Source organism: Solanum pennellii, chromosome 10, assembly GCF_001406875.1.
Source record: "Solanum pennellii chromosome 10, SPENNV200".
Lineage (NCBI taxonomy): Eukaryota > Viridiplantae > Streptophyta > Magnoliopsida > Solanales > Solanaceae > Solanum > Solanum pennellii.
In genome coordinates, this window is record NC_028646.1 from 14,868,631 (window position 1) to 14,881,242 (window position 12,612).

Below are 12,612 nucleotides of genomic sequence, written 5' to 3' on the forward strand. Positions count from 1 at the left end.
GGCCACACTTTTTCATAGTTTAGGCCACACTTCTCTAGGGTGGTTGGAGACATAAAATGTTGTAATGATTTGACCACATTATCAACAACATTACTACCAATAAAGGATGAAATTAATCTAGGAGTTATGATCATCCATTTGACCACATTATCAATAACATTACTACTCATAAAGAAGGAAATTAACCAAGGAGTTATGATCATCCATTTTACCACCAAAATGACTTACAACATTTGATATGTTCATGACACTAATAACTATTATTATAAATAGTGCAATATTTTATCTTTATACGTAATATATCTTTTTAAAATATTATTACTCAATTTATATTTGAGTATCGCTATCAAAGAGATGTAATTTTACCGAATGTGTACTTCTACAGAAATATCAACATTGTTACAAGTAGAATGTTACAGAGAGAAAAAAACATCAAAAATTAATTCTAAAAAAATAGGTTGTTATAGTGAAATATTATTATCACGAATGATGGTTAAATAAAGAACTGAGTGTATGTCAAATATTTTTGTTGATAAATTTTTCTTTAATATATATATATCAGTAGCATAATTTAATTTTAATATATGAACTACATCACTTATGGTGAAAAATATTTTATTTCTTTAAGTTTCTACCATATCTTTGTGGAATTTTAGTCCTATATTTTTTTTTGCAACATACATTTCATATAGTTGTTGTCTAATGAGAGTATCTAGTATCTATACAAGTTGTATCATGATACATAACATTAAACTTTTTCAATAAAAAAATTTATTGATGAATAAAATTTAAATTATTTATTTACAGAATCTTTAATTTGATTTAAGATCATTTTGTGATCAACCAAAGAGTGTATCTTGTGACATATCATTTTCTTATATCAAAATGAACTCAAATAATAGGGAATTCATACATAAAAAAAGTCAAAACAATATACATATAAAAAAAAATAAAAGATATGGAACAATTCATAGCCAACGAAGAAGGAAGACAAAAATATATGTTGATGATATATTACTCTAGTGTTAAATTTGGTTGAAATCTCTTGCCACCAACACTTTACTTTCTCTAAAAAAAATATATTGAAAAATTCATAGTCAATGAAGAAGGAAGACAAAAATATATGTTCAAGCTATATTAACCTTGGTGTTCCAAAATTAGAGAGAAACTCCTTATTTGAGGTTAAAAGAATAAAAAAAGAAGAAATAATGTAGAATTATTTTACCCCAATTATGTGTCTTTTTTCATATTTGTTTATTTTTATTGTATCTCCCATAACTTGATCTATTTATTTTAGGCGGAATGGTCTGGTGGACCCTTGTACTTGTATGAATTTGTATTGTGAACCCTTCTACTTGTATGAATTTGTATTGTGAACCCTTCTACTTAACAATTTGTCAACTAAACACTTATACTCAACAAAATACAATAAGTGACCATTGACCAGACTTATGTGGCATTAAGATGTTGAGTTGGCGAAAGAGTGTGACTACACACATGTGAAGGCAAGTGAAATTCAGATTTAAATTTAAAAATATTTTAAAATTAAATATTCAATTAAAAAAAACTAAAAATTAAAATGATAAATTAAAAAAAAGTAAATTTTAGAAAAAGTCTTCCTTTTCCTTCAAATCCAGCCGCCATCCCGGTTCCTGCCCCAACCCCTTTTTCCTTCTTCTATACACTTATTATCACCTTTAGCAGGATATGACACCTCTTTATCGTCACATTTCAAGTTGTTATTATTGAAGGGATAAAGCGACGTTAATATTATGGTGGTGATCGTCGGAGTCTAGTGTTTTAAAGTGGAGTAAGAGAGAGAGGCGACACTGATCTTTTTTCACCCGAACGAAAGGCGGAGAGGTGGTTTGTTGGTACGACGGAGAGGATGGAGAAGAGAGGCGGTCCCTGGGGGCTCACAGGGGTTGTCGGTGGTGTTTCGACTTAGGGTTACTAATTTTGTGGAGGTTGAAGAAAGATGAAAGAAAAATAGTGAGGATTGCAACGGAGATGGAGACCTGCTAGTCTTGCCGGCAAGAAAAGCGTTGGCAGCGACGACTTTCGCTGGTGGATTTAGATGTTACACTGTTGAAGCAGAGGTATGGAGTCTCAAAATTTAATAAATTTAAAATTTATTGTTTTATATTTTATTTGATAAAACTTTGTTTAATAATTTTTAAAAACAAATAATAAATATAATTATGACATGTAATTAATTTATGCGACAGGTTATCAATTCAAGGCGAGTGAACTACACACGATAAGAGGGGTTTGAAAATATTCGTTTGGTTGAGTTGAAAGGTTTACTCAGTAAATTATTAAGTAGAAGGATTCACAATACAAACGCATACAAGTACAAGGGTCTACCAGACCATTTCCCCTTTATATTATTCAAAAAATAATCTATAATATGTGTATTCATCATTGTTCACTCATTCTGTGAACACTAATTGCCAACTTTTATCTCGAATAAAAATACAAAAGTAATTAATCAAAGAAACAAAACAAGAAAAAGAAATGAAAATCTCCGCACACTACATATAGAAGTTTTCTGTGTGAATCAAGTTCATAGATAATTGGACATTTCTTTGTTCTCTTCTTTTCTTCTTTAATAGAAAGACAATTTCTAAATTCCAATGCTAAGAACTTTGGCGAAACATATCAATAGATTGAGGATGAATCATGTATGAAAATTTTAAATGATCTCAAATTGTCACAGTAAAAAAATCGCCAAAAATTTATAAGGAGTGGATGGTTATGATTTATGACCGAAGAAACATGAAGGTAGACATTGTTGTGGCTATTCGTACGAAATTAATATTTTTTAATAAATAAAATAAGTAGGTTAATTAAAAGGCTAATTTTCTATATTGATATAAATAATATTGAAGTATTTGTGTGATGAAAATCGTAAGAGGAAAATATAATTGTGAATTGATGAATGATTTGTTACATTTTGTTCACCAACTCTTTCTTATGTGGTACCTCCAATTTCACAGAATTTTGAACTTAATAAACTATTGCAAATAACACTTGGATATTTTAAGAAGAAGAAGAGTAGAAAACCTAAAAAAAATTTAGTTTAAAAGTGAGAGGAAACCCGTGTATTTACAACTAACAAATAATAATATGAATAGGTAGGTACTTATTGTGGCTTATCAGAAAAATCACCAGCCTTCAGAAAAAGTTACTGTTCATCGAAAAGTCATAACCCTTTCAAATAGTCACAACTTATCATATAAAAAACGATTGTTTTGTAAAGTCACAACCCATTGAAAAAAGTCATAATACTTTGAAAAAGTAAGAACTAATAAAAAAAGTCACAATCTTTTTGTGTAATAAAGGTATCTATTTTAATATAAATTAAATAAATATGAGTATTTTTAATTTGAGGTATTATAGTAATTCAACTTTTATGTTCCAAGTTCATGCTTTTAAAGATAGTATAAAACTATAGATATAGATAGTTACATAAAAGTTCATCTAATACACGGGGGAGATCAATGAAAATCAACCTGCACCCATTGTGTGAAAACTTCTCTTTTTTTTACTTCAATAATTCAATTGGATATTTTTTGTTGACGAATAAAGGAAAATAAGAAAGGGGTAATATAATTATAAGTAATACTTGAAAAGAAGGGCATAGCGTATAATTAGCATTTGATAAACAAGCCCCAACGATAAGTATTTTGCATTTGCCGCCAAATACGGGTCCGACTACATACATCTCTTTACTCGTAGAAACAAAAACTCAAAAATGTGTCATTGGATCCTTCAATTATTTCTTTTAACCTCTGAAGCTCATTCTTCAGGTAAATTAAGGCATAAACACATCTTTCAAGCAAATGAATAATTAATATATATAGTCATGATCGTCTTTTGTTGAAATAATAAGAAATTTATGGTTGTAAATTGATTTAACGAAACTAGATCCAGCAAACACATAATTCATGAATAAATTGTTGCAATTTGTTATTAATAGTATCTATGTTCACTTTCTTGTTTGCATTTTTCAGTTGCAGACATGTATTTGGTATAACACTCGCAAGAATTATGAAACCGACTTCCTTCATTTGTGATAATTGAATGATCTATATATCATGTGAGGTAACAAGCTCTTCCGTTATCGCGGTTGCCATTGTTGGCAAAACTATGATAGTAGTTGGTTATGATTCGTGGAGGAAAATAAGGCATTCTGTTGTTAATTAGCTCTGTGAAATCAAGGAATTGTGTTCCTATGGCTGGAAAACCTTGTATGGATAGTCCTGGAGGTGCAATACTCCTTCATGGAGAACTGGACGTGCAGATTATAGAAGCGAAGTCACTTCCAAACATGGACATGGCATGTTGTTCAAAGTTCAGCCCATTTGGATCTACGCGAAAGGCTAAGAACAAGGATCCAGGGAAATCAGGAACTCGTAAAATAATAGATACTAGTGATCCTTACGTGTCTGTTGTTATAGGTGGAGCAAAAGTAGCTCGAACAACAGTTATTCGCAATGATGAAAATCCATCGTGGAATGAGCATGTTCGCATACCAGTTGCTCACACAGTTGACAAAGTTGAGTTTTTTGTCAAGGATAATGATGGGGTAGGAGCTGAACTGATTGGAAAGGTGGAGATACCAGCTGATAAAATTGTTGCAGGTAAAGAAATAAATAGTTGGTTCCCCATTCTTGGACATTCCGGGGATCCTCTGAAAACTGGTGCTCAACTGCATCTGTCAATCCAATATAAGCCAGTGGCGGAGAATCCTCTATATAGAAATGGTGTTGGACGTGACACGAATAGTGTAGGAGTACCACATACCTATTTTCCACTACGAAGAGGTGGAAATCTTACTCTTTATCAGGATGCTCATGTGCCTGATGCAGCACTTCCGAAAATTTCGCTAGATGATGGGAAGGTTTTTAGTCATAACAAATGCTGGGAAGATATATGTCATTCCATGTTGGAGGCTAAGTATCTAATATATGTTGTTGGTTGGTCTGTATATCATCCTATACGGCTAGTAAGAGAACCTACAAGGCCTTTGCCTTCGGCAGGGGAAAGAACACTAGGAGATTTGCTCAAGTACAAGTCACAAGAAGGAGTTCGTGTGATTTTGCTCATTTGGGATGATAAAACTTCAAATGATGATGTCTTCCTCAAAACGGTAATTAATATAATAGACCATACAAAACTGTTAGTACTATTTATTATAGAGAAGTTATCCATTGATGTGATTTCTTATGATAATCATTTTTAGTAAGCATCATAATATTGGTCTTATTGTCTTATGAGCTCGAATGCAGGAAGGTGTAATGCAGACTCACGATGAAGAGACGAGGAAGTTTTTTAAACACTCAAGTGTACACTGTGTGCTTTGTCCTCGTTCCGCCAGCAGTAAGCTTAGTATTCTCAAGAGACAGGTTTATACTTTATTTTTGTTCTTAGGGGCAAGGAGAGGGGAACATATATGGCAGATGAATCCTAATTTAATATTTGAAAAAGTTGTACATCTAGAACAAGCAACTAGTTTTACTATCTTCAAGCATAATTCAGCCAAGGGATCCATTGATCAAAGGATGACTTGATTTCATCTGTTAATCAAAGGATCACTTCATTCTGCAGATTGTTGGAAATCTTTTTACACATCATCAGAAATGTGTGCTTGTTGATACCGAAGCACCTCAGAATGAACGGAAAATCACTGCTTTTGTTGGTGGCCTGGATCTATGTGATGGCCGCTATGATACTCCCGAGCATAGATTGTTTAGCGATCTCGACACTGTCTTTGGAAATGATGTTCATAATCCCACATTTACAGTAAGCTATTAACTTGGATATCTTCAAATTTCTGTGATAAAGTTTTATTCAAGACGTCAAAGTACTTCAGAAACCTAAATGTTTCTATATGAAATATTTTACAAGGAACAATAGGTGGTGGATCTAGGATTTAAATTCTATGGGTTCGATGTTTAAGGTTCTTACCATCGTTGGGAAACACAGTAATTTTTTACGTTCTTGGCTGGATATTGAATTATCTTTTCTTTCATATACCCTTCTGGTATGGTAGATGTATCATTGTATCTCTTACATATATACAGACTACTTCAGGTGGCCCAAGAGAACCATGGCATGATCTACACTGTAAAATTGATGGTCCTGCTGCTTATGATGTTTTAACCAACTTTGAGCAAAGATTTAACAAGGCTATGAAATGGCTCAAACTAAGAAAAGTCAAACAAGGGTCTGATACATTGCTTAAGTTAGATCGAATAGCAGCAATTCGTATGCCTTCCGCTGGGCCAGATGGTGACCTTGCGGTCCGTGTCACAAATGAACAAGATCCTGAGAGTTGGAATGTGCAGGTATTAGACATATTTCTTATTTTGTGATGTTGCTTCTCTGTCAATCATTAAAAGTTCGTTGTAACCGTTTCTTGTGCACTCTTTCCAGGTATTTAGATCAATTGATTCAGGATCAGTAAAAGGATTTCCAAAAGACATTAAGGAAGCAGAGGCACAGGTATAATAACTAAACATTTTGGAAGCCTGACTTCTGTATATTACTAGTTTCAGATAGTTCTTGCTGGTAGATGCTGTGTGCAAAATCAAGTCAGAATGTGAAAGTGAAACATGTTTCTATTTGCAGAATCTTGTCAGTGGAAAAAATTTGAAGATAGAAAGAAGCATACATTTGGCTTATGTGAAAGCAATTCGATCTGCCCAGCACTTTGTGTACATCGAGAATCAGTATTTTCTTGGATCTTCATATAACTGGCCATCACACCGCAATGCAGGTATGCAAGTGTTCTCAACTCAACTTCAACTAATTCTAGCTGATAGTCTAACTTAGCCCCCTTTCTCATTTTTACTTTTGCTACTGATTACAACAAGATTAATCATGCATATAGACAGCTGAATGTTTAAGTTGAATCAAGGTGCAAAATTATATGATAGAGCTAAGCCGGCAATATTAGTCTGTCACATTAATTTTCCAACTTGGAAAAATGTTGTTCACAAGCAAGACGGAAGTTTGTTATATACTTGTAACAAGATAAGGTTTTGTATGCCCGTGTAGGGATAAGTGAGAATTAAAGGAACTCTCATTTTAGAAAAAATTTCGAATACAATCCACAGTTTGACATTTTTACTGCATTTTTATAAATTCCTATTTAGGGAAAGAATCATAGAAAATTTGCATATGATTGAATGAGAGAAAATATAGAAGGAAACTATGATGCAAATAAATGAACATTTTAGAATCTTTTACAAGACAATGAATTTGCAATATATAATATTCGGTACTATATCTCTCTAACAGGAGCTAATAATCTAGTCCCCATGGAAATTGCTCTGAAAATTGCGAGAAAAATCGCAGCAAATGAACCCTTTGCAGCATACATTGTGGTTCCAATGTGGCCTGAAGGTGTACCAACCAGTAAAGCAGTGCAAGAAATTCTCTTCTGGCAGGTTTGAAACTTATTTGTTTTATGAAAAAATTTCCTTCCTCTTGTTTGTGTTGGAATTCTACCTCCTAAATTCTTCAAAGGAACACGTACAGACAACGTGTTTCTCTGTTTGTTTGAAACTTAACGATAATCAATTTCAACAACACTTTGTATGATTTATAAATTTCAAACAATACAATGATTACAAAACTCCATAACCTAAGGAATTATAAACTCTAATTCCTAGAAGAATTATAAACTCTAATTCCTAGCTAAGAGATTATAAACTCTAATTTCTAACTATCCAAAGACACAAAATCCCCCGTTTTATATTTCCAATGTTCTTCAAGTTCTTCAACTTATCGAACAACTCCTACTCACAAAACTCAGATTGTAAACAAGACTCTTTGAATACAATCTTACAACTTCTCACTTAACTCGCAACACTCCCCAAGTTAATATCAAAATCTTTCAAACCTTTTGATAGTGTTTTAATTTTCTCTCTCTATGTAAGTATGCAATCTAAGCGAGACTATCGCCCTATTTATAGATTTGGACTTGAATTCAAAACCTATTTCAACTAGAAATCCTACTTCGTGTGGAACTCCTAGTTCAACTTGAACTTGTCTTTGCCGCATCTTCAACTCCTTGTTTGATTCAACTTTGTCTTGCCGCTATACAAATCCTTGTTGAACTGTTGAACTCAACTTTGGACTTTGTTTCCACCCTTTGTCGCTGGAAAATTGTCACTGGAACAAAACCTTGTAGCATTAGGACTTCTTTTTGTCTTCGCCACAACCGTTTATACGTTCTTCTTAACTTGGATTAGGTTTCTACCCTTGCTGCTGCAACGTAATCTTCTTTAACAAATTTTTATTGAACTCGTCTTTACCAAGTAATAACACAAACCTTTCCTTAATTAAATAAGAAACCTTTCACAAAGTTTTCCTTAATTAAATAAAAAAACATTGTTATTTGCTTATTTCATCTTCAACTTGGATTTGTTAAAACGTGTTGTATTCCTTGTGCAAACTGAAATTCTCTGGAACGCGTTGACGCTACATGTTCGACTCAACTTTGCCATCTTTCAAAAATTCCATGAGTTTAACAGTTTGCATATCAGTAAATGAACTAGGCTACATTATCAAACAAGAACGCTCTTGTGAGCTGAAGATATACTCACGAAGCTTAATTTTCTTTGCTTTCTTGTCACCAAGATTAGACGATTTACGTTACCTATTGATATTCAATTCTGATTAAACTTCTTCGCGTGTTTTAATAAAATTGTTAATCTGGAATTGTAATTATTACAGAGCCAAACAATGTCTATGATGTACAAAATTGTGGCAGAGGCTCTTGAAAAAGCATGCCTTTCTCAGTATTTCCATCCTCAGGATTACTTGAACTTCTACTGCCTAGGGAAACGTGAAGTAAAGCCCGCAAATCAGAAAGCTAGTGCACATATCCAGGACCGTTTACTGGTACAGTCATACTTAAATTACAGGGACTACTAATATATATGTCGATAATAACAGTCTTCATTAAGCATCCTTGTAGTAAGTATAGAGCAATAACAATGTCTCTTATTTATTTATTTGCTATGATCCTTGGGATCTTGAGATCAACAATGACCTTGTAAATTAGCAATTCTAGCATAAGATCGGAGCATTTGGGAAGGTAAAAAATTGTAACATTTTACTACACCTGCCTTTACAGGGATCGGCTCAAAAGTTTGGGAGATTTATGATCTATGTACACTCAAAAGGGATGATAGTAGATGATGAATATGTCTTGATGGGTTCTGCAAATATCAATCAAAGATCTTTGAGTGGTTCAAGGGACACAGAAATTGCTATGGGAGCTTATCAACCAAATTACACATGGGCAAAAAAGGATCGCCATCCAAATGGCCAGGTTTGGGATTCAATTTATTTCTTTCACTACAAATACCATACACATCCAAAGAAAACTATAGTTGATGATTTTTTTGAACTAACAACATGTACTACACTAGTTGGATGACTAATTAAACTAGTTGAATTAATTGTTTATTAAGTACAGTAACTGAGCATGTTAAGGGGCTAATGAGAAACGAGAGCTTCATATGAGCATGAGTTAAATTCTATACACGCTTACGAATATGAAACAAATTATGCTATTATATTTTTTAAAAGATACGTACGTAGTGGCAATAACATATAAGTGAAATTTTATTACTAATAATCACAAAGTGAATGGAAAATATCCAGGTGTATGGTTATCGAATGTCTCTATGGTCTGAGCATCTTGGAATAGTGGAGAACACATTCATGGAGCCTCAGACTGTGGAATGTGTTAGACGCGTAAATGAGATGGCTAGATACAACTGGAATGCATTTTCAGGAGATGAGTACAAGAAGATGAAAGGGCACTTGATGCAATATCCAATTCAGGTTAGCAAAAATGGGGAAGTTACAAATCTGCCTGGCTTTGAAAGCTTCCCTGATGTTGGTGGTAGGATTCTAGGGGCACCCACTAATCTTCCCGATGCTCTTACCACTTAACACACACACATTATCAAATGCATTCTGCTTAGTCAGGCCAGTGAGGTTCGGATATTGGATGCCTAAAAACAAAAAATAGAAATAATGCATTGTGCTTTTGGACTTTTTACAATAGAAGCTAAGCAAGGAAGATATATATATATATATATATAAAGAGAACTTCAAATACAAGTCATTGAAGTTATATATTGATTTTGGTTGAATGATAAATATGAAGAGACTGTTTGTCAGTAACTTTAGTATACAAATTTGTACAAATTTACTTCTTTCTTAAACAGCAGAAAATGTTTCCATAAAATATAATGTTTCTTTTGTTTCCTACAAATTTGTACAATGTGCATGCTAGGTGTTAAGAAAAGGTTGACAAATCCTTCTAAAACTTTGGAGAGTTGATATAATATTAGTAAGGGCATCTCCAACCCAAAACACCGAATTTTACAATAGTATTTTTGGTGTAATCAACTTCAATCATTGCACCAAATTTTACATCAAATAAATATCTTTCTCTCTTTTCATTATTATATTATTATTTCTTATTTCATAAAATAAATTAGTTCTAAAACATTCATCATATATAATTTAAATTATTTTATTTTATATCAAATTATAATTTATAGTAGAATTAACATATATTTATTTTTTAAAAAAAGTCATATATAGAAAAATTAATTTATAAAACTAAATTTTATATCTAAAATTAATATTATAAAAATATTACATAAAAAATAAGTAAATATACAAGAGTTTAATTAAAATATACCATTTATATAATGTTTAATTAAAAGTTTGTATGATGAAATAATATGGGAAAATGCACAAGTACCCCCTAGATTATGACCGAAATATCAGAGACATACCTTAACTAAACTAAGGTCCTATTAAGCCCCTGAACTTATTTTTTTTTTTTGTAATTTTACATCTTTTGTCTTACATGACACACTCTGTGACTCCACGCAATTGAGGCGCGTGGGAGATATTTGGATGCCACGTAAGCCAAAGAGGTGCACAAATTTAAAAAAAAAAGAGTTAAGGAGGGGGGGGGGAATACGACCTTAGAATAATTAAGGTGTCTCTAGAATTTTGATCATAATCTAGGGGGTACTTGTGCATTTTTCCAAATTATATTAAAATAATCAAAAAGTGATTTGGTGTGATGAATATTGTTACAACAAATTTGGTGTACCATTATTCACACACCAAATTTTGGTGTTGGTTGGAGCTTAAAAACACCAAAAATTACACCAAGTATAGGATTTGGGAGTTTTTCGAGAATTCTAACCTTGTGTCAGGACCTACGGGCCAAGGGACAAGCTCACGTAGACAATTTCTATGAAAATCATCCCTCAACTATGGCCTAAATCTAAAGTACATCCTTTATTATAAAGTGAACAAAAAACATCCTTGCACTATTCAAAATGTTGCAAGATTCATCCTTCTGTCTATTTTTTTTAAGAAACTCAAGCAATCAACAAAAAATGTGTCAAGTCGAATGAATATATGTACATACGATTAAGCTAGTCAAGTTGGGTGATTTTTTGATTTTTTGAAATTGAGGATTAAAATATTCAGACAAAATACATTTTTTTTCAAAAGAAAAACAAAATACATTCAAATTCCAAATATTCTTTGTAAAAATATTGTCCAAATACAACTCCATTTTAAAAAATTTCAAATAAAGTAATTATTATTTAATTTTTACAACAAAACGCCTACATCATTTCACTAAATTACCATTATTTTTATATATTCTATAAAATGTGAATTAAATTGTCTATATAGTATCTACTTACTATATATATTTTTTTATTAAAAAGAATCTCTAAATAGTTGCACGTAATTTTTTAAAATAATTTTTTTGCATAATCTTTCAAAAAATTGGATCCTACTGTATAAATATTTCAAAACTTATGCATTGTTGCAAGTCAATTTACTTGATTATGCAAAGAACACATATAAACTAACAACACACAAAATTTAAATTATGAGAATAAAATATTTATTTCTTATACATATCCTTATTCTTTTTGGGTAACACCTCTCGATGTAGCTAAGACATGACCAAATTAAAAAAAAATTCTTTATTTGTTGAATTAGTTTCTTAACAAAAATAAACTGAAGGATGATTCTTGTTATTTTTTGAATAGTATAACAATGTTTTTTGCTCACTTAGACATTAGATTTCAGTCATAATTGAAGGATGAATTTAGCCAAAAACTCTAGGATTTGGTGTAAAATTTGATGTGGTTGGAAATGATCTAAGCTCTTCTTTTACCATTAGGAACATCATCATATCAATTTTACTACTCCATCCATTTTATATTAGTTGATCATTATACTAAATATAGTTATCCCATATTAGTTGTTAGTCTAACTAAATCAAGAAAACATTAATTATTATTTTTATATTACTCTTGCAATTAAATTTTTTTCGAAAGTGTTCACATTTGTTTATTAAATTTTCAAGAAGGTTTTAAGGGGTGAATTAGTAAAATAATCTTCTTGTTTTGTTCTTTTTAAGCATTGTGCAAATAAAAAAGTGATAAACTAATATGGGACGGAGGAGTAGGAATTAAGTGAATCAATGACCAACGAATTAATCATAAAGAGAAAATGGTCAAATGTCCCCCCTCCCCC

The 12,612-nt window shown here is 31.9% G+C and overlaps 1 protein-coding gene across 1 annotated transcript; it reads left to right on the plus strand.

Moving 5' to 3' along the window:
- Positions 1-3,722: 3,722 nt before the first annotated feature.
- On the plus strand, positions 3,723-10,226 carry LOC107001827 (phospholipase D delta-like). The gene is made up of 11 exons (XM_015199786.2): positions 3,723-3,812; positions 4,017-5,155; positions 5,295-5,411; positions 5,614-5,808; positions 6,090-6,353; positions 6,442-6,510; positions 6,637-6,784; positions 7,309-7,457; positions 8,749-8,916; positions 9,152-9,349; positions 9,685-10,226. Exons 2-11 carry the CDS (start codon positions 4,238-4,240, stop codon positions 9,976-9,978), a joined length of 2,520 nt encoding a protein of 839 aa, XP_015055272.1. The 5' UTR covers positions 3,723-3,812; positions 4,017-4,237; the 3' UTR covers positions 9,979-10,226.
- The last annotated feature ends 2,386 nt before the right edge of the window (positions 10,227-12,612 follow it).